A 24,246-nucleotide genomic window follows, 5' to 3' on the forward strand; every position below is an offset into this window, starting at 1 on the left:
CTTTAATATAAAATTATAAATTACAAATCTGATAATCAAAGTTATAAATTAAAATATTACATATTTATTAAATAAGTATTTTATATTTAATGAGAGCTGAACGAATTGACAAAAAAATATGAAGTTTACATTATTTGTTAACAATAATTAGCTCTGCTTGATCTTGTACAATTTGTCCAAATATTTCCTACAAACATATACATTCGAAACATATCTCAATACGTATTGAGCATCATTTACAAATTCGCTGGCAAATGAAGTCGAGAATCAATGAGGCGGGAAGTTGAAGTCGAATATTGCGCCACGTGTTTCAAATGGAGCGTTAGGCATAGGATGCGCGAGGAGAGTGAAACTGTAAGCACGGTAAAGTGAGACGGCCTAGGTTTCTCGTCTGTGTGAACACTCGCGTATAGAGCCCACTGATTTCATTCTATTTCCCTCGATCACCTGTTTTTTTTCTAAAGCAACTGTGTGAAGATGGATGCGCAGTATAATGGTGTTAAAGGGAAGGGGGTAAAAGTCGCAGGTCTTATGTCTTGGAGGTAGATGCGATGACATTGTTACGGTCTGAATTGTTCAGTGTAGGGAATTCGGTATGGTTCGGATGCCCGTGGAGCGCTGAACCGTACTGTTCGTGAAAGTTTGTAGAGAGATGTACAAACTCTGAATACTTTAAGCAAAAGGTATTTTATTTATAGCTCTAAGATGTACTTTCTTTGACTGTCGAATAAAGTCTAAGGTTTTCTGTGGAGTTCTGCATTTTCTTCCAGCTTCTTTTCCTTCCCTCCTTCTTTAGTCAATAGGAAAATTAGCTGGGCGCTGCTGAATTTGCTGGACGTTGATTTGTCGGCCGGTCCGTCTTCCGGTTGCAGCTCGAAAATGATTGGTGGTTCGACAGTGCGCATGCGGGTGGGAGTGCGCGGGAGTCGAGAACGCAGGGGTGAAAAGCCCGCCGAAACGAACATTGTGGGGGTGTGCCGCGCGCGAAGATTTCGGCTCGAGGGCTGAGTAAGAGAGAGAGGTCAGAGAGGGTTCAGAGAAGTCCTTGTCTAAAGATTTACGACGTCCTGTACTTGAGAGATCCGGGTTTGTTATTGTAACTCGTCTAGTTTACGTGAAATCGGAGAGGGTCTTATGAGAGGCTACGTGACTCTACATTCCTCGATTAGTCTCGCTAGATAAAAAAAGGCTCAACGAAGAATTTCGTGGAAACTCTCTCATTATCTTCTTACATATTCTCAGTTATTCCTCTCGGCCGATACTGTATCTCTATATAAATATACGATATAAATTTGTATTTACATTCGAACTTCCCTTTTGTCGCCATAAATTGAAAGCGTATAGTCTAATAGTGCGGTCGTAATATAAACTAGTGACTATGTTCGCGTCGCTCATGAAACGTGATAACGTAACACTGTATATTTCTGCAGTATATAACAGATACTGCTTTCAAGTAATATAAACGTATGTATGTCATTATACATACAGTAATAGAACCTATTCCTGTACGTTTTTTATTACTACACATCTTTTTATTACACATCAAATGTGCAGTGGATCTTGGCTTAATAGTGATTCGTCAGCCAATCAAAACAGAGCAATTTCTACTCCTATTCTTGTTAATGGAGCGCGTTGTATTCAGAGTCTTGTGTGCAGAATCTTAGGTATCACTGACTGTACCACATTTTACATTTGAGAACATGGTGGACAGTTGAAGTTGACGTAAACAAAACGTTAACTTACTATAAGTTTGTAATTAACGGAGTTTTGTAAATAATTATAATAGTTGTAAATATCAAGCATTTATAAATATAAACAGTAACAAACATATTCATGTGATATTTTGATATTTTCGCTATTAGAAGCAGTGGTATTAAAATGCATTATCTTTGGTGATCTACTGTGAACTCGGATACAACGATTTGTTAGCAATAAAGTACTGTTACATCAATTCTTTCGATCTTCTAATAATAAAAAATGGCTGATTCCGAGGAAGAAGGTGACAAAGATTTGATGTCCGGAATCAATATGACTGGTTTTCTATTTGGAAACATTGATGATAATGGTCAACTGGAAGATGATATTCTTGATCCTGAAGCGAAGCAACATTTAGCTTCGCTTAGTCGTCTTGGTTTTAGCTCGTTTATTCGTGAAATGATGCCTAATGAAAATGCTACTGATGAAAAGGATGAACATGATGATAAGCAGCAAGAAGAATTTGAAACTATTGATGAAAATGATGAAGATTATGTCGAGAAGTCATCTAGTGCTCTTGATTTTTCAGATATCAATGAATTAGCGGAGGATATAAATGAGGACAGTAGTAAGTATGACAAGTATTTAATAATTTCTTTATTAACGAATGTAGTCATAAAACACTTACTATAATTTTTATATTCAATAGTAATTATAGTTTTATTTGATTATACTTACATGTATTTGTTTATAATTTTTCATATATTATTTTGAGATATAAAAAACATAGAAAAGTAATATCGGTCCTATCCTTAATTTATGGCAAAATATAAATTTTACATAATCAAATTTTATGTACATAGTTATTAATGTTTCAATTAATTTTTATATTGTTTCTGCACATAGATAAACAAGACACATTTGAAGGAAGAAGTGAGAAAGAAAATGATTATGATGCAGATGATGAAGAAGTGGTTAACAAATCAGACACACAATTAATGCCTCCTCCTCCAGTTCCTGAGGAAAAAGAGGTGCTCACAGCAGAAGAGGCAGAAGCTGCTCGACAGCGAAAATTAGAAACCCCTCTTGCATCTATGTTGCCATCTAAATATGCTAATGTTGATGTGGCTGAATTATTTCCTGACTTTCGTGCTAATAAAGTATTAAGATTTTCAAGACTTTTTGGTCCAGGAAAGCCTAGCAGCCTTCCACAAGTATGGAGGGGTGTTAAGAAGCGGCGGAAAAAGAAACGGCATCACGATGTTAGGGATTCAGATTCTGGTTCTGATCAGGATGAAAAAAAGCCAAAGTTTAAGGTTTGCATAATAGATATATAACGTATGTCAAGATTCTATCTTAAAATAATAGTGAATTTATGTTATAAAATTACTATTTTAGGGTTGGATACTGAATTATGGGCCAGATCCAAGTCCAGATATGTGTTGTTCTGATGATGAAAATAAGCTACTATTACCAGTAGAAGACAAAGAGCAAACTGGAAAAACGGGTGAAACTGGAGAAAATGGAGATATGGGGCCAAAAGTAGCAGATTGGCGTTTTGGACCTGCACAACTTTGGTACGATATGCTTCAAGTCCCAGAAACTGGAGATGGTTTTAATTATGGATTTAAACTTGCAGATAAGGTATAGAATTATCTGCATTAAAAATATTATAACGAGCAGAACGTTAGAAAGTTCAATGTATTATATAAACATACTGTACTATATGTTGCTATTATATTCTCAATAGACGGAGGAACAAAATGATAAAGAAGCCGTTGAAGAATTTTCTGATGATGCATTTTTAATGGTATCACAATTACATTGGGAAGATGATGTTATATGGAATGGCGATGACATAAAGCATAAAGTATGTAAAATTGTTTTGATACGAATACTGTAATAAGACCTGTGCAGGGTTGTGTAACTAAGGACCTAAATCTATTTGAAGGTGTTACAGAAATTAAATAGTAAAAATAATGCAGCTGGCTGGGTACCGTCCAGTGGAAATAGAACTGCCCAAGCATTTAGTCAGCCAGGAAAAGGTGCACCAGTTCCAGTTGCATCGAATGTTCGATTAGCAACTTCTCAAATTACAACACCTTTGCACATGCAATCTCAGAAAAATAAAATGTAAGAAATAGAATTTGACATTTTATATGTTTCCAAAGTATAATATGCATATGTATTTAGTGTTCGTGCATTTATTATGGATAATTCTTCGAAAAACCTGAGATACGTTAATAATCAAAATAACTATCCATACTAATTCTATTATAACTCTATAGTCTTGCAACATAGAAGAAGAATGGATTGTTGTGGCATCTCAAATGTCTTCTATTGAAAATAATACCACTTTTTATTAAAATTTATATTTCGTACGAAGAATATTAGCAAGTAAATGTGTGAACATCTTATATGTAATTTTTACATTGTTATTTGATTTCTCAAATTTTTACAGGAGCATGAATAAAGGAAATCAACAACAGTCTAGAGAAGAAAATTATGACGATACTTGGTACTCCATTTTTCCTGTAGAAAATGAAGAACTAGTATATGGTCTATGGGAAGAAGAAGTAATTTGGGATCCCGAAAACATGAGAAAGATACCAAAACCTAAAATTCTTACTTTAGATCCAAATGACGAAAATATCGTACTTGGTATTCCCGATGACATCGATCCAGCGTTACTCCATAAAGATAATGGACCTCAACCAAAGGTAAAGATACCACATCCACATGTTAAAAAGAGCAAATTATTACTTGGGAAAGCAGGAGTCATTAATGTCTTGGAAGAAGATACTCCGCCCCCGCCACCGAAGTCACCAGATAGAGATCCCTTCAATATTTCGAATGATACGTAAGTTTGCTACCCCTGGCAAAAAATATTTGATCAAAATTTATATTAGGTTTCCTCAAATTAATTTTCTAGCATTCATAAAAAACGATAAACAACATAGCTTTATATCTACATTATCATTATCAAATACTTTTTGTCAGGAATACTAGTTAAACTAATAAATTCGTTTTCTATTAGAATAAAAATTTTCTGATTTGTTCGGGTTTTAGTTATTATATGCCACGGTCATCGGAAACAACATTACGGTTGAAGGTTGGAGGTGGGAACCTAATACAACACAGTACGCCTGTGGTAGAATTGCGTGTTCCGTTTGTGCAAACTCATATGGGACAAATGCGACTCCGAAATTTCCATAGACCACCTTTACGAAAATTCAGTCATGGTCCACTTGCACATCCTGGACCTCATTCTGTATTGCCATTGTTGAAGCACATTAAAAAGAAAGCCAAGGTATATTTTTCAATACGTTTTATGATCTTTTGATAGCATGTGGGAATTAATCTAAAAATTGTATGCAGAGAGAATTAAAAAAGTAGTAATTTTCATTTTATCATAATGTAATTAAGAAAGTAATATAATGTTCTAAACTTATAAATATTTCATTATACGTATATGAAAGTAATATGATAATTTATAAAAAACAATTATAGATATTGAATATAATATATATGTATAAAATATTTTTCATTAGCAAAGAGAACAAGAAAGAATTGCGTCTGGTGGAGGTGATGTTTTCTTCATGAGAACTCCAGAAGATTTATCTGGCAAAGACGGTGAAGTGGTACTCATTGAATTCTCAGAAGAGCATCCTCCTTTGATGAACCAAGTAGGCATGTGTTCTAAGGTGAAAAATTACTATAAAAGAAAGGCGGGTAAAGATCAAGGACCTCAGAAGTATAAATATGGAGAAACTGCATATGCACATACTAGTCCATTTCTTGGAATTCTCACACCTGGTCAAAGTATACAAGCAATTGAAAATAACATGTACAGAGCGCCAATCTATGAACACAAAATACCAGAATCTGATTTCCTAGTTATTAGAACAAGGTAGTAGCTTTAAAATTTCTTGATTAATTTTAAGGTGTGCAGTAATATGCTAAATAATACTTAATCTGTAGGCAGCAATATTATATCAGGGAAATGGATGCCTTATTTGTAGCTGGACAAGAGTGTCCATTATATGAAGTACCAGGTCCTAATTCAAAAAGAGCTAATAATTTCGTCAGAGATTTTTTACAAGTATTCATATACAGATTATTTTGGAAATCATCCGATATACCGCGGCGTATTAAAATGGACGACATTAAAAGGGCTTTTCCTTCACATAGTGAAAGCAGTATCAGAAAACGCTTAAAATTATGTGCAGATTTCAAAAGAACCGGTATTTATACATTCCCATATTTTTTGTAAAAACTTAAAAACGCATTGTAACATATTGAAAAAATGTTTTAAATTATTATGCATCAGGAATGGATTCCAACTGGTGGGTTATAAAGCCAGATTTTAGGTTGCCGACCGAAGAAGAAATTAGAGCAATGGTATCCCCGGAGCAGTGTTGCGCATATTTCAGTATGATCGCAGCAGAACAAAGATTAAAAGATGCGGGTTATGGTGAAAAATTCTTGTTTACTCCTCAAGATGATGATGATGAAGAAATGCAACTAAAAATGGATGATGAAGTTAAAGTTGCACCTTGGAATACGACACGAGCGTACATTCAGGCTATGAAAGGCAAATGCTTGTTACAATTAGCAGGACCAGCAGATCCAACAGGTTGCGGTGAAGGATTCTCGTATGTCAGGGTTCCAAACAAACCAACCATAAGTAAGGTAGTTACTATATTTTGTTCTGTAATATACTAGAATATATAAAATACTTATGAATACTTGTACAGTAAAATTTATACAGTAACAATACTTTATCCAGCACTACGCAGTATAATTTATATTTTTGCAAATATTAATTAGGAGGAACAGGAAGCGCAACCAAAAAGGACCGTTACTGGAACGGATGCTGATTTAAGAAGACTATCTTTGAATAATGCAAAAGCGTTGCTTCGTAAATTTGGTGTTCCCGAAGAAGAAATTAAAAAGTTATCACGATGGGAAGTTATAGACGTAGTTAGGACCTTGTCCACGGAGAAAGCTAAGGCTGGAGAAGAAGGTATGACCAAATTCTCACGAGGAAATCGATTCTCCATTGCTGAGCATCAAGAAAGATACAAAGAAGAATGTCAGAGAATATTTGATTTACAAAATCGGGTGCTATCTTCCAACGAGGTCTTGAGTACAGACGAGGGTGAAAGTTCAGAAGAAGATAGTTCTGATATAGAGGAGATGGGTAAGAATATAGAAAATATGCTTTCTAATAAGAAAACCAGTACTCAGTTGTCTCTTGAGCGAGAAGAACAGCAGCGTCACGAGTTACGTAAAATGTTGATGGGTGAGGTTCAGGAACAGGACAAGAAGAGTAAGGAAAAGAAGAAAGACGATGAGGAAGATAGTCCTGTAAATAATTTTAATGCACAGCAGGGTAGAGTTCTTAAGATTTATAGAACATTTAGAAATCAAGAAGGGAAAGAATATACAAGGGTGGAACTGGTTAGAAAACCAGCAGTAATAGATACGTATATAAAAATTAGGAATTCAAAGGATGAGACATTCATCAAACAGTTTGCGACGCTGGACGAAGCACAGAAAGAAGAAATGAAGAGAGAGAAGAGGAGAATTCAAGAACAATTACGTAGAATTAAACGAAATCAAGAGAGAGAACGTATGCTAGGTGGTCCCATTACAGGAAGTAACTCTTCATCCCATAACATATTCGACCGTAGTAATACCAATACCCCAACTATCACATCCTCAAACAGTATCCTTCAATTCAGTAATTCTTTTCAATCTACATCTCCTGCTTCTAAACATCCTAAAACTGAAATTTCTCCTTCCAAACGTAAAAAACCTAAACTTAAACCAGATTTGAAATTAAAATGTGGTGCCTGTGGTAATGTGGGCCACATGCGTACGAATAAAGCCTGTCCCTTATATCAAAACAGCATAACTACCGCACCAGTGAATGTTGCAATGACTGAAGAACAAGAAGAAGAGATTGAAAAACAACTTAATACAGATGACCAAGATCTTGTTAATGTGGATGGAACTAAGGTGAAATTGTCATCTAAATTGATTAAGGTAATTTGCTATATATATGTATATGTATAATCTTATTAAAGACTGTCAATATCTGTAACAGTCTTAAAGATTGTAAAGTGATACATAATTTTTTTGTTTTTGGTACTCATAGCATGCTGAAGAAATGAAGAGGCGCACATTATTGTTAAAAGTACCCAAAGAAGCAGTGAATTCTAAGAAAAGAAGAAGAGCCACTGGTGACGATCACTGCGATTACCTTAAGCGACAACAAAGACCTGCCAATAGGCGTAGAACAGATCCTGTTGTTGTCATGTCTACAATGTTAGAGAGTATCCTTAATGAGATGCGAGATTTACCAGATGTACAACCTTTCTTGTTCCCTGTTAACGCTAAGGTATATTTTCTTGTTCATAAAATCATTTTTATACTATTTCATATGAACCCATATTCTCAAAATATGTTTATAACCATTATTAGGCTGTTCCTGATTATTATAAAATTATTCAAAGACCCATGGATTTGCAAACCATTCGTGAGAATTTAAGGTTAAAGAAATATCAAAGTCGAGAAGAATTTTTAGCCGATGTTAATCAAATCGTAGAAAACTCAACATTGTATAATGGAGCAAAGAGTTCGTTGACAGTGGCCGCTAAACGTATGTTGGAAACTTGTGTAGAAAGGCTTGGCGAGAAAGAAGATCGTTTAATGAGATTAGAAAAAGCTATTAATCCTCTTCTTGATGACAACGATCAAGTTGCTTTAACGTTCATCTTGGATAATGTTGTTAATAATAAATTAAAATCTATGACGGAAGCTTGGCCGTTCCTTAAACCAGTCAATAAAAAATTAGTGAAAGACTATTATACCGTAATAAAGAGGCCAATGGATTTGGAGACTATATCTAAAAAAGTGTCGGGTGAGTCAATTTACATTGTTAATATAGAAATACAATATTAATTTCTTTATATTTCGTTAGCACACAAGTATCATAGTCGACATGAGTTTCTCAGAGACATTGAACAAATTTTGGAGAATTGTACAATATATAATGGGAAAGAGTCTGTTTATACAAACAAGGCTGAAATGCTTGTCAAAGTTTGCAAAGAAACGTTAGATGAGGTAGGTAAACAAACATTTAAATGTTACACTTCAATTACATTTTATTTTCTACTTATTACTAACTAATAATTTGCAGTATGACGATCATTTAACGCAATTAGAAAATAATATATTATTAGTACAAAAACGTGCAATGGAACAAGCAGATATAGATCCTTCATGGCTTGGAGCAGACGAGGAAAATTATACTATTGTGGAACCTGAATTCAGAGGGGTACTAAATTAGTAAAATTTGCATATTTATTTTATCATTGTACAGATTGAATAAATTGTTTGATGTTCTTTATAGAGTCAAACAAGTTCGCCAGAAAATCCATTTGGAAAATCAAACATGGAGGACTTTGATTTTGTGGATGTAGAAGGAGACATGGAAGGTGATACTAGTAGATGTATAAATTCAAAGAAAAAAGATGTTCTTGAAGAAGGTATAACAAGCGTTTAAGTTCGATCATCAAATATACGTATAATTTTGATGTCCAATGTAACATTGACTATTTTTGTATTTTAGATTTACAATTCTCTAGTGAAGATGAGTTTGATGAGGTTCCATTTGGCACTGATGAGCAATCTGAACATGCTGAGATGGATACAATTGAATTGAATGAAGTACGAGAAGGAGGAGTTGTATTGGCAGATGATGATAGCCAGCAAGCAGCTGAAGCAATGGTACAGCTGGGTAATGTTGGATTTTATATGGCGGATCAACAATTGCTTCAGCAAGGTTGGTAATATAAAAATATTATTAAAAAATTGGATAATTTAAACATTGCTTAGACCAGAATTGAGCAACCTGAATCATTACGGGCTTGAGCACAGCTACGGGCCACGAGTGAAGTTACGGAGCAACGCTAGGGCAAAAGTCTTGTGAAAGTGGGGGACGCATGGGACGCACCGCTCTTCCTCTCTCACTCGCTGGTATTTCCGTCATTATATACCGTGAAGTGCTTTGCTCTTAGCTGCCCTGGCATGAGCCTTATGTGATTCAGGTTGCCCAGCTTTGGCTTAGACACTACTATGTCTATAATGTTATAAAAAATATATTTGAAATTCTATAGAATCATTCTTCAAAATTGAGAATTGGACAAAAAGAACTACCAAATTGATGTCAAAACAATGTATAATTAAGAAGTTTATCAGAAATATATACGTACATTTTTTGTAATTGCAGATGAAAGCATGGACGTTGATCCAAACTACGATCCTTCAGACTTCTTGCTGGCTGGATTGCCAGCAAGAGATGAAAAGAATGAGACCAAGATTCAAGATGATCTAGCTGTCTCAGAAAGTGAAGACGAAGCAGAAAACAATGTGCAACTAAAACATAAAACACAGCAATTGTCGCAACCAGAAGAAGATGTAGGCGGCGACTTGTGGTTCTAAAAAGATTGTTATTTATTCTAAGCAAAGATCCTGTTATTTTCTTTCTAAAATCAAAAACTTTATACACAGATACAACACTTCAACATATAATGAAAAATGATATATTTATTTCTTATAAGAATAATTGAATTTCAATACTTGAAATTATGTAATATATGATTTCACTATGTAAAAAGCTAGGAAATATGATGTAGTCTTTTCAATGCATATCGTGAAATGTTATGTATACATAGATGTAAATACATAATGAAAATTTTTAAGTTCTACGTACAAATCTGTCCATTCTGTTATTTAGTTTAAAATAGGTACAACATTTATCAAGAAAAAGTAATATTATTTATAAAACAAGCAACATGGACAAGTATTGTATATTTTTAGAGATTGAAGACATAAACTGCATATTCAGTTATATTCATTTACAAATTTTTAACCAAAATTATATTTGTAGTGTTTTATATCATTTCACAATGGTTCCAAATGAAGAATTAAAGAATAAAATAGATTCTATATATACAGCATGTGCCACTTCTATAAATGCAAATTCAGTACGTGATCAAGATAAACTATTAAGCCATGTATGGAGCATAACAAAAATTTCTTTACAAGAATATCTATTGAATTACAATCCAGATATTATAATTACATTTACTCTTAAATTTTATTTACATTACAATAAATTACTGCGTCACAATATATGCGAATGGAAACGACGGCGGAAACGACGTCTTGCAAAAGAGTGTTATAATAATTTATTACAAATTTATATTCCTGAAAAGTCGAAGGAAATTTTACAAGCAGTAGTTAATACGATTTATGAAGAGAAGCTCTGGGAATTTGAAACTGATTGCTTTGAGGTGTTATGTAATTTGTTAGAAAGTGGTGTTAGTGGAGCATTAATGTTCCATATAATATGGGATAAAATTGAAGATCCTCATATAAATCCAGAACATACAAGAAGAGTAATAAGAATACTGTATGAATTATTGGATGTATATGAATGGCCAGATTCTTATGACACCACATTGGTTATTGAAAGAATTCTAAACCTTTTTTACATAAGCGTGACTGATACAAAATTAAATAACCATGTTACTCCATATGCAACGTTTAAGAAAGGCTTAGAAGTGTGCATTATAAATATGGTAAAACATGTGGGCAATGATCATCTCTTAATTATAGTACAATATATGTGCTCATGGGCTGTTGAACCAGGAATGACTGATGAAATTATTTTAGAATTTGGAAGTACGCTTGAATATACAGCTTACATGCATGAAGTTGCATTATATGAGAAGACCTTGACTCCTAAAGTATTTCCATTACTCATGGATATGATAGCGTCAAAAAGCAAAATAACAAGCTTATTGGGTAATAGAGTAATACAATATTTAATTGACAGAAAAGAGAACAAAATGAATTTCGATACACCAAAAATATTTTTTGAGAACAATCAATTCGATTTGACAATAGGGGAATGTCTTAAAGAAGATAAATTGTTCTGCAAACTTCATAGAGAGATTTTACATGACAGTATTTTGAAAAGTATTATAAACCATTGCAAATCACGTATGAATTTAGAAACAACATACTGCACAATTTGTCTGTTTGCAATAGAAATTCCATGTGGATTTACAGCAGCTGCTATAGTCTGCCTCATAATGAATTTACAAGATATGACTTTAAGAAAAGGAAAACATCAAGCTGAAATCTCTTATCACTTGCATGCCACAATAATCGCAATTATGTCTCTTTTATGTTGGATTCACAAAGCCAAAGTATTTTATGAGTATGTAAACAAAATTATGCTGGAGAGAGCTCAATGGGCTCCACATTTAAATCCACCTATTCAATCTCAATATAATTTTGCAGCACATCATATACTTTGGGATAAGCCAGATTTATTTTTTGTAGATTGGGAGGCTCGTTATGGTCTATGGAAATGTTTCAGACTACGTGAAACTGATGATTACACAAATGAACTATGAATGTTAGTTGCACACTTGAATAATGTAGCAGCTTTCAATTACTAATAAATCAAATTACATTGTTAAGTACTATATTAGATAAAAATTTTTGTTCATTATAATTATATAATAACTGTAGTTAAAATATATGATTATTATTTAATAAATAGATATGTAATTTAGCTGATGATAATCACAATTAATTATGCTATTTTATCGTTACTTGGATTAATGATTATATTAGTTATTTTATTGTCAAATAAGTAACTTGCTTTATTGCTAAGAAATTTAATTCAATTTTTATTGAAAGCTAAGAATTAGTGATCAATAATTGATAAGTAATGTTATTTTAATTTAGCGATCGAAGATTAACGATTAATATTGATAATTATGTATAATTCATCAATCACTTTCACTAATAATAACTTTTTTGCGATTTATTCTTTTTAAATGTAATTATATTGATTTATTAATTGCATTACAAAATTGTATTTATGAATGATTTCAATTGTAAACTACATTCTGTATACGGAAAATTAACACTGTAACTATATGTACAATTGAATATTACATATTATCAATTTTCTTTCTCTATGATAAAATGTCTCCAAATATAATATTTATTAATAAAATTTTATAAATTTTTATATTTATAAAATCGCAATTACTACTTGAAATGTTGGAAAACATAAATCAACATAAATGAGTTACTTTCCGCTGCAAGATGGCAGTTTCAATATTTATCATGTCTATTTTATAATTTGACGTATCACATAGAAATGATATTTGTCAATAATGTCATACCGCCGATATAAAAAATATTTCCGTTTGTACTATAACATTCGATAAGAAAAATTATGTCAGTGAAATAAAAATTGAACATACATAAATAAATAGCACAATTACCTACATACATATATCTCGAATAATTCATATGTTCGTCCATCTTATGCCACTCTAAACACTTTTTGATTCGTGAAATATTTGTTTTGTAAACTACAAATTACAATTTTAGAAATTGACATGAATTGTCTGGAAACAGTTGAAATGATTTTATACATTTATTTAAAAATTGAAAAGAGAATAGCATCAATGAAATTAAAGTGACTTTTTCTTGTCTATGCGGATTGCAATTATTAAAATCATATTGTTTACATAACGAACGAGCTGAACATTCGGTGATTATTTTCGTCAGATCGTCGAATTGCGTTTCAATAAAGGTTAACTTTTTAAATGAATTCTAATGTTTGTTGTTCTTATACCGTATATCAGTGCATCTTGATATGGTGACAGTACATTTTTCATTTTTAAGCTATTATATTTTATGAAGCACCTCATTCTGTAATTGTTATTGTACCTTACAACTAAAGAATTATGTGGTAAATACTAGAGTTTAACAGAAATGCATGTAAAGTGGCGTCACTAACATACATGGTATTATTTAGGATAAAATCTAATATATTAATATGTTACTTTTAATCATATAAAAATAAACAAAATAAACAATTTCATTTTGTAGTAAAAATGTCTGGAGAACAGTTTTCGCTAGTTTGGAATAGCTTTCCAAGAAACTTATCCTCTGGATTATATACATTGTTAACGGATGAACAGCTAGTTGATGTAACATTGGCTGCAGAAGGTCAAATATTACGTGCACATAAGTTAATACTATCCGTTTGTAGCACATATTTCAGAGAGCTTTTCAAGGTATATTGTAATTTATTTTACTTTTATGTTACCAGCAACAAAACAGTAAAATTTTTTTACTGCTCTAGGGAAATTCCTGTAAACATCCAATCGTGATTTTAAAAGATGTCAATTATCGTGATTTGTCTGCAATGCTTCACTTCATGTACCAAGGTGAAGTAAACATTAAACAAGAAGACATAGCAAGTTTTCTGAAAGTAGCAGAGACTTTGCAAATTAAAGGTTTAACTACAGAATCTGATGAGGTATGTTTACAAAGATTTGATAGATAATTGTACAAAATATAAAATTATTTCTTACACCTTCTAGAAGTTCGAAGATAGTCTTTCTAAAGGTGCAGACCAATTAGATCACTTATTTAATATGGAGAAAAAGAGCATTAATTCTGATGCATCGGATTCAAATGCATCTACTTTTGACAAGCTAAAAGAAACAGTACAAAAGGATAAAAACTGTGAGAAACAAGGTATTTCATCAGAAGAAGAATTACATAGTAAGGAGTTCATAGAGAACAATATGACAACCAACGACACATGTTGTCAGCAAGATTGTGTTTCTGACTTAGCTTATATTCAGCAAGATGTGCATATGCCATCAAATAATAGTTGCAGAAGTATAGAGATACAGAGAAATGAAGAGGAACCATTAGACTGCACAGCTGACACTAGTTACACAGAACCACCTAAACAAGAACCATTAGATTATACGCTTGATATCGATCCAGAAACAGTATATAGGACATATTCTAATGAACCATTTTTCAAACCTGAAGACAATTTGCCTAGGAAAGGTATCAGTCCTGTGCATTGCATTTATATAAATATTAAAAGACCTCATGTAATCAATAAGTTTATAATTGTATTCATTACTGAAGAAAGGTATTATTACCGAATGAATGTATGCTTTATTACTTGGCATTTCAAATCTACATTTTACTATCTTACATAATTATACTACTTTTGATAGTAGCAAATGTTAGAATCAAATACAATAGAAATTTTTGTTTTACAGATTTTGTACCAGATATGCAGTTAGTTCCCTACGATCAAAATTCACGAACTGAATCATTTGGTATGCTTTTAATCTAATTTTTTTATGTATGTTTTAACTAATTTAAATATTATAACATGAATAAAAACTAAAGTTCCTCAATGAATATAAACAAAAATCGACAAATTTCACCTGGAATGTTACTAGTAGTATTTAAATTAATTTATATTAGTATACTACTATTATATCATATTTTATTACTATGTAATATAAAAAACTAAATATATTTAATTGAATTTAATTTTTATACAGAAGTTCAATACATTACGTGCAGTTTGTTAAATAAAGACTGTAATAAATATTCATTGAGCTACTTAGTGTAAGAAAGAGTTCGGCATTTTTATTTGATAATTCTCATAATTAAAAAAAGAATTGTCTAAAATCACAATGTCTGTTTAATATAAATGTGACTGAAAATCTAATTCATGTATGTCTTTTTCAACAGTTTTATTATCAGTTTTACTAATATTTAAATTTTATTAATAACAACAATGAATATAATTGCAATAGAAGTCAATTGATTTTTAATTGGATCGTAAATCTTTTTAAAAATATAAATTGTTATAAGCTAGTTTATACAAAATAGAATCGATACAAATTTTCCTTATTTTTTGACAGATTCTATCAATATTCAATATTAAAGGTATTAAATATTTTTAAATATATTTCTATATCGAATTTTAAAAGATGAGAAGTACTGTAAACGTACAAAATTTATCGATTTTTATAACAGAGTTCCACTACTTGCTAGTTCTACATACATTCTAATATATGCTTTACATTAAATGTGAATGATAATTAGGCACTTAACTTAATTATAATTATTACATTAATTTAACATTGATTATCAATTCCAATGGTTAAATTTTTAATTTAATTTATGAGTAAATAATGTAGTTATTAATGTTAAAATTAACATATATATTGCCTAATTTTAGTGTACAACTAATCTTCTGGCATCCATGTATACATCAGAGTTAATCTATGTCTTTTTTACAATTAGGTGTGAGTAACATGTCTACACTTCAGAATGAATTCGCCTATGAGTCAGGATGTCACAGTAAAGGTCGCAGAACAGTGAAAGGTATTTCAAATAATACCTTACCATTGGAGACAACATTGCGTGTTGTGTCTGAGCTGGGGCCAACGCTAAGAATGGACAGGGGGAAAGTAATTCGAATGTACTCATGTCCATGGTGTCTTCGGCATTTTACCCGTAAAGAGAATCTCAAACTCCATGTCCGTTACATTCACGGACCCCTCGAAAGTCTAACGTGTAAGCTTTGTGGTAATAAATACAAGAACAGCAACAGTCTCCGTGTACATTCGTATCTTTATCATAACGCAAAGCGAGACAAACCTAACAAGTCGCTCGAAGACGGCGGAGTATGAGAATAAACTGAAAGAAAACTGAGGAAAAGAAGGATGACATTAATGTTTGTAGCGGACATTTCATTATGTTATATATGAGAAGAATATAGTGATACATAAAATTGCGATACAATGTAATGCTATGACCTTGGCACTGTTTTATCGTGTGCTCCAGCTGCTACGTAATAGTAGCGAAAATAATTTCGAGAACTATTTAATGCTTCTTGTTTGCAGAATGGGCGATTTCAAGGATTCTAAGAGTTTAGAGAATGTATTAGCTTCTTTATTATTTAGAATTTACGTTAGAATGTATGAGCAATGACATATTTTATATTACAGCAGATTACATCTTTTGTAAGAGTGTAAATATATACATGTATATTGATACAGAATTTTGTAAATATACATTTTTAATAAAATATAACGATCGACCAAAATTCAATTTTGTCTTTTTCTTAACAATTGTCTACTTATATGTTTCCATCTAAATGGCAATACTATTCTAAACAATAATGTAACATCTTATTTCTAGCTCATACATCCATCCGCGTATTGCAAAATAATTTAATTAATTTATATTAACATTTACTAATATTTTAATATTATATTGTCCAACAAGTTTTAACTTCTCTTTAACGTTTGTCGCATCACAATATTCAACAGTGTTAGTTATTACTTTATTTACTGTAAAAATATAGTTAGTCACATTACCGAAACAAAACCAAAAGTATGTGCATTCTAAAATTAGAAAATAAGACAATTTATTGTTAAATAAATGTTTCAAAAGAATTACAAAAATGAAACACACGAGTTATAAATACAATGAATAATTGTAGATTTATTATAATTGCTTTAATGTTTCTCTTGTGTATATAAACTAAATAATACTGTTTGTTAATTAATTAATCTCACGTTCAATTCATAAATTAATAAAATAAAATCAGTGATATAAAGTAAATCAAATTTCAATTAATAGAAAAATATAAATTACGACCAATAGTGTGCCAATTCACGTACATGACATTTGATTTTTCATCCACGGCAATACGTGTTTCAATAAATTTGTTATAACAAAATTTCTGTGGCCTCCTTTCGACTATTTAGTATATAATAAATATAAATGTACGAAAGTCACAATAGTAACGCGATTTAACATAATTCTCGAATGAATACTGTTATATCGACATCTCGGAATACTTAGAAGTCAAGTTATCATCTGTCTTTTTGCTTTTCTTGTTAAACGAAGAGTGGGTGGAAAGATTCACGATATAGTGACAAAATCCTGGTAATAATAATTTGTTGCAATTTAGTTCATATGTTGCTCTAATTGAACATCATTTAACTCTGTTGCGATTTCCGATTGAACAATACATACAAGGAATGAAGAACAGGTGTATCAACAACAAATTTTTTATATTTTCTTGAAATATGATCCCGGATCATGATAGCGTTAACACTTACAATAACCCTTATTGATTTTATGACAGTACTTTATCCAATTTCTATTTACATTTCAATGAACAAATTCTGTTTCATTTTCACAACTCAACTACACAATTTAAAAAAGCAAAGATTTTATGGTATCTGAAAATAGAAAATTGACGAATTTCACGCTAAGGGTTTCAGTACAAGTGTTAAAGAAATATAAAAACGTGAGAGGGTCAAAAAAGACCCCAAGTGCATAACAAGATCAATAGAAACCCGTTTAAAATCCCGAGAAACCCGTGACATTACATCACGAGATCATTGATAATAATGGTAAATGTTTAAAAATCGTTATAGTTCTAACAATTTTTTAATGATGTTCAGATTTTATTCGAAAATGGGAAAATATCGTGTTTTAACACCTAATACTTGTCGTTTCTCCGAGTTTGAAGATCGCGATTTGCTGGACCAAAGGCCGACCAGAGATTTAACGATTATCTATGTGTCAGTCGCCTATAATTAAACCGCGATTGGAGTCAGTAAGTTGGTTGACGATAAATCAGCATTCGATTCTCCGTCGAATTTCACAAATTCCGGAGGATTTTGTCGAGGGACATTATGGGAAAGGGGTGCAGGCAAGAGGAGAACAGTGCTACTGACACGATGTGTCAATATATCAATGTTACTGTCTGGCTGGCCTTCTACAAAGGGTCGAGGGTCAGCTCCGCGAACATAATCGTTCTCCACGCGCGAGTCAATGCATCGCGGAATCTCGAACACGCGACTACAGTTTACAGAAATTCTTGATCGGTTGTCCGAGCTATTTTCGCGGTGGTCTTCCGGTAAACGTAAAGAAGATTTTGCTCCAGGATAGTCTGAGAAATCGCTGGAGAACGTGACCATTCTTCAGTGTCATGGATATTTTTGGCATTTCGCTACTGATCCACTTAGGTGTTAGTTTGATGCTGCTGTTGTTTGTGGTACCAGCATTCGTTCTCATTTATCCAGGTAAGTATGCGTTGTTGAATGTTCTTACAATAGATAAAAATTACAAATTATCTACTGACCAAATGTTTAAAAAACATTGGAAAGTTAAGGCTTCTACAGCATCAATGTAATCGTTTAAATCTTTCACTTTTTATGATCCACGAACTCTGCGTTAATCATTAATTAGTTACTACTAAGTAATACGATGACACACTTACATATACGAACTTGAGTAGTTTTACAACTGATTATCACAAATTGAAGAAAATATGAACTTTTCTTATATAACATATTATATTTGAACTGATTTAATTATTTGTTGGAGATCGGCACTTAGTTAAGACGCAGCAAGTTTAAATAACAAATAAAATGTGTATTCATAAAAATGATAAAACTAGTATTTGAAATGCTTACGCTCACCCTCCCTTTTACCGTTTCTTTTCATTACGAGACGGCAAAAATATGTTAATTTAGGGCAGCAAAAATCTAAATTCGTCTCAGGAAGTATACGTTTGCATACGAAGTATATGTTATTTTTTTCAAAAGTATACCATACATCTTTCCGAGGACTTTTACAGCTATCTTGAAGATCCACTATATCGGATTAATTAATAAGATTATGCAATTTATGTAATTTTAAGTAACTTGTGTTATACTTAAGCTTGATTTTAAAAGTGCCTTGTCTAATATTGTGTTTTTGAACGCACAATCTTGTACTGTATCGTGAAGCCGACATTGTTAGAAATGATAAATTGCAGATTTTTGTATTGCATCAAATAATAAGATAACAAACAATTGTATAATTGGAGACACAATTCGTCTTATCAATGAAATTAATTCCGACAATCTATAAGATCAATTCAAAACTTAACTATTTGTACATTTTGCAAAATTTCTAATTTTAATCATTTTGATTATTATTATACTTAAATAACAATTTATATTACACTTTTAGTTATTGTACATAAATAAATAATACATTGCATGATATTCATCCCAATACCCAATTTTAACTATGGTTAAAATGTAATTATCTGCAGTATCAATGATTTTTTTTATTTTATATTGCGTTCATTTGATTAGTTCGTCTTCCAAGAATCTCGCGCAGCAGCTAACAATAAGTTCATTTCAACAAATGCGTCTTTCAAATAGAATGAAAATTAGATAGCGTATTTGCTGTAGGATGGAAAAATTAATGGTAGTAGTGATTTATGTTGTTTTACATTCTGATCATGGGAACGTTCTATATTCATCTATGCCATAAATTTTATTTAATATTCAAATAATCTATAAGTGAATAAATACTTTAATTTCATAATTATCGATCCTATGAAATATAATTCGATTCATTCATATTAATCGTCTCACGTGCATGGCGGGAAATAACTTGTATAACATCAATTGATTTGTTTGTAAGTATAACATATATATGTAGACAATTTTATAAGTATATGTCACGTCTGGTTCAGATACCGTGTAATAAGATAAAAGACATAAAGTGAAATATGATATAGAGAGTTTGTCTCTGACTAAGGTCATAACAAAATGATATGTGTGTCATTAAACTTGAATGGCTTCAAATGATTTCTAAATAGGTTGAGGGTTGTTAAATAAAGCCTAGTTAATCTAATTTATTTTTATGAACGTTTTGTGTTTCATTGAACACGTCGAAGCGCTGTCATGGTCAAAAAGGTGCTGGATACGTTTCGTAAAATGGAAATACCCAAACGTGATCGTTGTGGAGGAGAACAGTATCCAAATAATCTTGGACCACTTTCGTAATTATGTAGGTTTTAAATATGTCGATTGAGCTACATATAGGCGGTGTTAAGGTGACAATGTTATGTAACTCGTAAACTTGTTCACAAATTTAGGGCATTTATACTTTGCTGATTCAAGGCCGCTCAGTCGCGGAAGGACTTCGAGGACATTTAGTGCGCTTGACATCGTCCAGAAGATACCTTCGTATGAGCTTATCGACGAGATGGGGTCTCTACGTGTGGAAGGACCTGAAGGCTTTCTCGGTGGACAACCACTTGTTAAATTCGCCGTCCTTTTTCAGAGGTCACCCTATCACAGAAACTAATGTCCAGGTTGGTCTAAAATGTCGCCATTTTTAAATACAACGTTCAATGATTGTAATACATTTAAAAAATAGTTTCTATTGTAACACAAAATTCTATCGACATGTAAATAATAGCGATAGTAAAGTTAATATTTATTTATTTCGGAAGCTACGTATCGATTTGTATAGATCTTTTTTCGAATTATGCAAATTATTTACAATCTTCATTAAAAAATTTATTTTGTGGTGCTCAGACATTTATTTTACAATGAAGAATATTTTTGTAGTTAGCTATTAATCGAATTGATGATAGCTAATTAAATATGTATTATAACGAATTTCAAGTATATATCAGTTCAAGCGATAATAAAAATATTTCAGAGGAGCACGTGCTTTGATTATTAGTAGTAACAAGTTGATCAATTACAGGATTACGTGAGTCATCTCACGTCGAAATTCTTCCCGTTCAGGCAATCGCCGTGGCAAGTACACGTAATAAATTGTACCCTCGATGGGGAAGAGTGCCAAATCTGTCTGGTGAGGGCACACCATCTAGTGCTACGACAAGAGCATCTAGTTTTAGCAGACTTTCTCCCATTACAATGCTCTAACGAAGTTTGGACGTGCCAGGAGCCCGAATCACCATTCACCAATCTCTACGTTCAACCATCCGCTTTACCAAAACTTTATCAGAAGCTCACAGAAAGCTTTACCAATTACTGGAACGAGTTTCTATATAATAACGATCCGAACGAGCGGCCAGAAATTCTGAAGAAACAGATCGGCACATTTCAGTGCGCCAAAATCGCCTTGATCATTTTGGTTTCCTTCCTGAAAGAAGTGATAAGGTACAGAAAATGTTTATCTTTCGATATGAAAAATGATTAATAAAGTATGGATTTTTATTTTGCAGAACTAAGTAATTCTTGAGAATGCCCTCCCATTAACAGGTTGAATGCCACGGGGGCCACCGGTGACCGGCGTGCCCGAATTGAAAAAAACATAAGAAAGTTAGACAAAATACAACACTTATAATTTCTTATTATTATCATCGTTGCAGTATAAAACATTTGAAACATGTATATACGTTGTAAATTATCTATTGTATATAATATTTCAACATTATATGTATCGCTAAATGGAAATTTCATCGTGGCGCCACGGACAATCCTGGTAAAATTGGCGTGGCATTCAACCTGTTAAATAACGAGAAAAATCGTTCGTTTTTCAGAATTTATCTATTGAGAATGTATTCAAATATAATTGATTATTTTAAATCAATTTTCGTTGCATACTGTATTCAATTTAAATGTTTTTTTCTACGAGTTCTATTAGTAAACATGACATTTACTAATACATTCTCAATTATTAATCTTTGATAAGGCGATTGTTTGTAGGTAAATTAATTAATTATTTTTTCCGTGCTGTAGATTGTATCAGAAAGGAGGAACGTCCAGGATCTTTGATATTTTCTCAATTCTCCAGAAAGAAGTATATAAAAGAAACTTCGGACTCATAGCAATCTCTCGTGCGTTGTTAAAGTCTTTGAACCCCGTGGATGCTCTTTTTGATGGCATTCTTTCGTTCTGGCGCTTGATAGCCGTCGTGGCATTGAAAATGCCGGTGCTGTTGTTTAAGGAACTGAGAGCTCTAAGGTCTCGTCACAAACATTATTACCCGGGCACATTGACCGCCATACTGTGGTATTATATTCCATTGGTGTTCGAAGCCAGCATAGAAACGTTCTCTATAATTTCGATTGCGATCAAAGCTCCGAAAACGATTCTGGAACAGTTGTTTCTGACACATCCTGAAGCCAATCGTTTACAGACTACCTCTCCATGTGGCAGAAAAGTGGTAGCATGGTCGGAGGAGATAGAGCTTGACGTTCTTCAAAAGATTTCAAATATGACCGGAGCTACGGAAGCTGAGATTTTGTTGACTGCTACGGTGGACGCTCTGAAACAATATTTTAAACAATCCCACGTTGTGATACCGGACCGTGTGCTCGCCACTGGAAAATTTGTTAAACAGCGATCAGTATTCATGCAGAATCATGAAGCCAGGGGTATTCTGTGTCTTGCACTGCCGACGAGGACGCCGTTGCTTGACGATGATCTGATTGAAATCTTGCAGGTTGGTTTCGTAGAATGTTAGCAAGAGACAGCATAGTATCGAATGATCCGAGAAAAATTTGATCGTATAATAATGTTCATGATTGTATTATGAAATCATAACATCGTTGTGAAAGTTTAACGATTCGGATTCTGTAATCTTCAATTCTACGCGGCTTCAAATTATGTACTTGAAAGTATTCTAGTCAACTTTTATCGAATTTTTTAGAAAAGCAAATTATTCAGCTTCGATCAGCATCATTTGTTGCTAAGGATAATAACAATGACGTTTACAGGAGGTCCAGAAGAACGTAAGAGAAGTAAGATCAAAACAGTCTGCGATATACGCCATTACAGCGGCTGAAACGTCCAGCGGACTCATTACCTCTTGTTTACCTTCTCTTTTATTGAAAATCGTGTTAAATCAGCTGACCAGAAGGTATTCCCTTTTATTAACTCATGTAGACGGAGATTTCCATGTGGAAGGTGTCGATGCTGTAATGTATTGGAGACCACCACGGGGCAACTGCAGTAAGTATAATTAATTCAGAACGACCAAAAGCATTGAGACATGTTATTATACAATCTGGAATTTTGTTAAACGATCTAATAAAATCTTAACCATTTTATTGTTATTTTTAGATATGTCGATCACTCTACACAGGTATGGAAAAGCTGTGCGAATGGGGGTGATGGGGGACGCGTTAATTGGTCCAGAACACTGCGTAATTACTAGGACATTTCCGAAAAGCGTGAATAAACTTGCCAGTGTGGTCGGAGTCCCCGTCATGTAGTTTACATAGGTTTTATGAAAAATTGTATGACAACCAAAGTCGACCGTTTTCCATGAGGATTTTCTCAAATATTGAAAATATTTTTTTTAAAGAATTGGATTATGCAATACAATCTGATATACTATATTAATAAGAAAAATATGTGTTGACCTTTCGTTGTTTAAATAATTAAATTATTTACGTGTAATGTTAATGATTACACAATACGTCTGGTAGCGTCAGTATGGTGACAGTAATTTTAAAAAAATTGTTTAAAAAGAAAGCGTTTCGTTGGCAACAACTTGATGTACTTGACAATAACTTCAATAAAAGATGTTGCAATTCGCAGCTAACATAATAAATTAACAAAAAATGTTAATTATTTGAATCATTAATAACATACGTGTAATTAAGTAATCTGAAAGATGGCTGATTTCAAAATAATGTATTTACAATGTTAGAACATATGCATGAGCTGGAAACTGGGATATACACAAATTTATGAGAGAAGATGAACAACATATTGGACTATACGATTATATGTATGTAGTGTGTATATATTTATATAAATATATACATTCGAA

At 32.5% G+C, this 24,246-nt stretch overlaps 4 protein-coding genes across 13 annotated transcripts; all 4 read left to right on the forward strand.

Annotated features, from left to right (window-relative positions):
* Positions 1-1,711: 1,711 nt before the first annotated feature.
* On the forward strand, positions 1,712-10,580 carry Taf1 (TATA-box binding protein associated factor 1). 4 transcript variants are annotated; one of them, XM_078178437.1, is made up of 19 exons: positions 1,712-2,323; positions 2,602-3,011; positions 3,094-3,339; positions 3,446-3,565; positions 3,647-3,828; positions 4,157-4,555; positions 4,765-5,005; positions 5,247-5,605; positions 5,677-5,939; positions 6,026-6,387; positions 6,526-7,426; positions 7,532-7,746; positions 7,859-8,101; positions 8,185-8,623; positions 8,684-8,826; positions 8,903-9,040; positions 9,116-9,251; positions 9,335-9,547; positions 9,995-10,580. In XM_078178437.1, the coding sequence occupies exons 1-19, from the start codon at positions 1,978-1,980 to the stop codon at positions 10,204-10,206; spliced, it is 5,568 nt and encodes a 1,855-aa protein (XP_078034563.1). In that variant the 5' UTR covers positions 1,712-1,977; the 3' UTR covers positions 10,207-10,580. The 4 variants fall into 4 exon arrangements, with proteins under 4 accessions (XP_078034563.1, XP_078034562.1, XP_078034560.1 ...); XM_078178435.1 differs by having other exon boundaries at positions 1,772-1,788; positions 1,866-2,323; positions 6,526-7,746; positions 9,995-10,578; XM_078178436.1 differs by having other exon boundaries at positions 3,656-3,828; positions 6,526-7,746.
* On the forward strand, positions 10,560-12,563 carry LOC144468748 (uncharacterized). 2 transcript variants are annotated; one of them, XM_078178439.1, is made up of 2 exons: positions 10,560-11,992; positions 12,118-12,563. In XM_078178439.1, the coding sequence occupies exons 1-2, from the start codon at positions 10,560-10,562 to the stop codon at positions 12,161-12,163; spliced, it is 1,479 nt and encodes a 492-aa protein (XP_078034565.1). In that variant the 3' UTR covers positions 12,164-12,563. The 2 variants fall into 2 exon arrangements, with proteins under 2 accessions (XP_078034565.1, XP_078034564.1); XM_078178438.1 differs by having other exon boundaries at positions 10,560-12,563.
* A 336-nt stretch (positions 12,564-12,899) lies between these two features.
* Positions 12,900-16,740, forward strand: LOC144468557 (uncharacterized). Of its 5 annotated transcripts, none has more exons than XM_078178116.1 (6): positions 12,900-13,390; positions 13,690-13,877; positions 13,946-14,122; positions 14,187-14,667; positions 14,889-14,948; positions 15,931-16,740. In XM_078178116.1, exons 2-6 carry the CDS (start codon positions 13,695-13,697, stop codon positions 16,317-16,319), a joined length of 1,290 nt encoding a protein of 429 aa, XP_078034242.1. In that variant the 5' UTR covers positions 12,900-13,390; positions 13,690-13,694; the 3' UTR covers positions 16,320-16,740. The 5 variants fall into 5 exon arrangements, with proteins under 5 accessions (XP_078034242.1, XP_078034243.1, XP_078034245.1 ...); XM_078178117.1 differs by having other exon boundaries at positions 12,900-13,348; XM_078178119.1 differs by having other exon boundaries at positions 12,900-13,029.
* A 1,727-nt stretch (positions 16,741-18,467) lies between these two features.
* On the forward strand, positions 18,468-24,024 carry LOC144468675 (uncharacterized). Of its 2 annotated transcripts, XM_078178308.1 has the most exons (7): positions 18,468-18,731; positions 20,384-20,496; positions 20,585-20,803; positions 21,205-21,623; positions 22,206-22,911; positions 23,186-23,420; positions 23,532-24,024. In XM_078178308.1, the coding sequence occupies exons 1-7, from the start codon at positions 18,638-18,640 to the stop codon at positions 23,681-23,683; spliced, it is 1,938 nt and encodes a 645-aa protein (XP_078034434.1). In that variant the 5' UTR covers positions 18,468-18,637; the 3' UTR covers positions 23,684-24,024. The 2 variants fall into 2 exon arrangements, with proteins under 2 accessions (XP_078034434.1, XP_078034435.1); XM_078178309.1 differs by lacking the exon at positions 18,468-18,731 and having other exon boundaries at positions 20,432-20,496; positions 20,610-20,803.
* Positions 24,025-24,246: the final 222 nt, after the last annotated feature.

Source organism: Augochlora pura, chromosome 4 (assembly GCF_028453695.1).
Source record: "Augochlora pura isolate Apur16 chromosome 4, APUR_v2.2.1, whole genome shotgun sequence".
NCBI lineage: Eukaryota > Metazoa > Arthropoda > Insecta > Hymenoptera > Halictidae > Augochlora > Augochlora pura.

Bases quoted from the DNA above. Each gene is read 5' to 3' on its own strand.
- Taf1 (XM_078178434.1), top strand. From the start codon at position 1,978: ATGGCTGATTCCGAGGAAGAAGGTGACAAAGATTTGATGTCCGGAATC. The intron at 3,566-3,646 runs GTATGTAAAATT...ATCTATTTGAAG, and splicing joins GCGATGACATAAAGCATAAA to GTGTTACAGAAATTAAATAG. The intron at 5,606-5,676 runs GTAGTAGCTTTA...CTTAATCTGTAG, and splicing joins TTCCTAGTTATTAGAACAAG to GCAGCAATATTATATCAGGG.
- LOC144468557 (XM_078178116.1), top strand. From the start codon at position 13,695: ATGTCTGGAGAACAGTTTTCGCTAGTTTGGAATAGCTTTCCAAGAAAC. The intron at 14,668-14,888 runs GTATCAGTCCTG...TTTGTTTTACAG, and splicing joins AGACAATTTGCCTAGGAAAG to ATTTTGTACCAGATATGCAG. The intron at 14,949-15,930 runs GTATGCTTTTAA...TTTTACAATTAG, and splicing joins TTCACGAACTGAATCATTTG to GTGTGAGTAACATGTCTACA.
- LOC144468748 (XM_078178438.1), top strand. From the start codon at position 10,560: ATGGACAAGTATTGTATATTTTTAGAGATTGAAGACATAAACTGCATA.
- LOC144468675 (XM_078178308.1), top strand. From the start codon at position 18,638: ATGGATATTTTTGGCATTTCGCTACTGATCCACTTAGGTGTTAGTTTG. The intron at 21,624-22,205 runs GTACAGAAAATG...TCCGTGCTGTAG, and splicing joins TTCCTGAAAGAAGTGATAAG to ATTGTATCAGAAAGGAGGAA. The intron at 22,912-23,185 runs GTTGGTTTCGTA...TGACGTTTACAG, and splicing joins ATCTGATTGAAATCTTGCAG to GAGGTCCAGAAGAACGTAAG.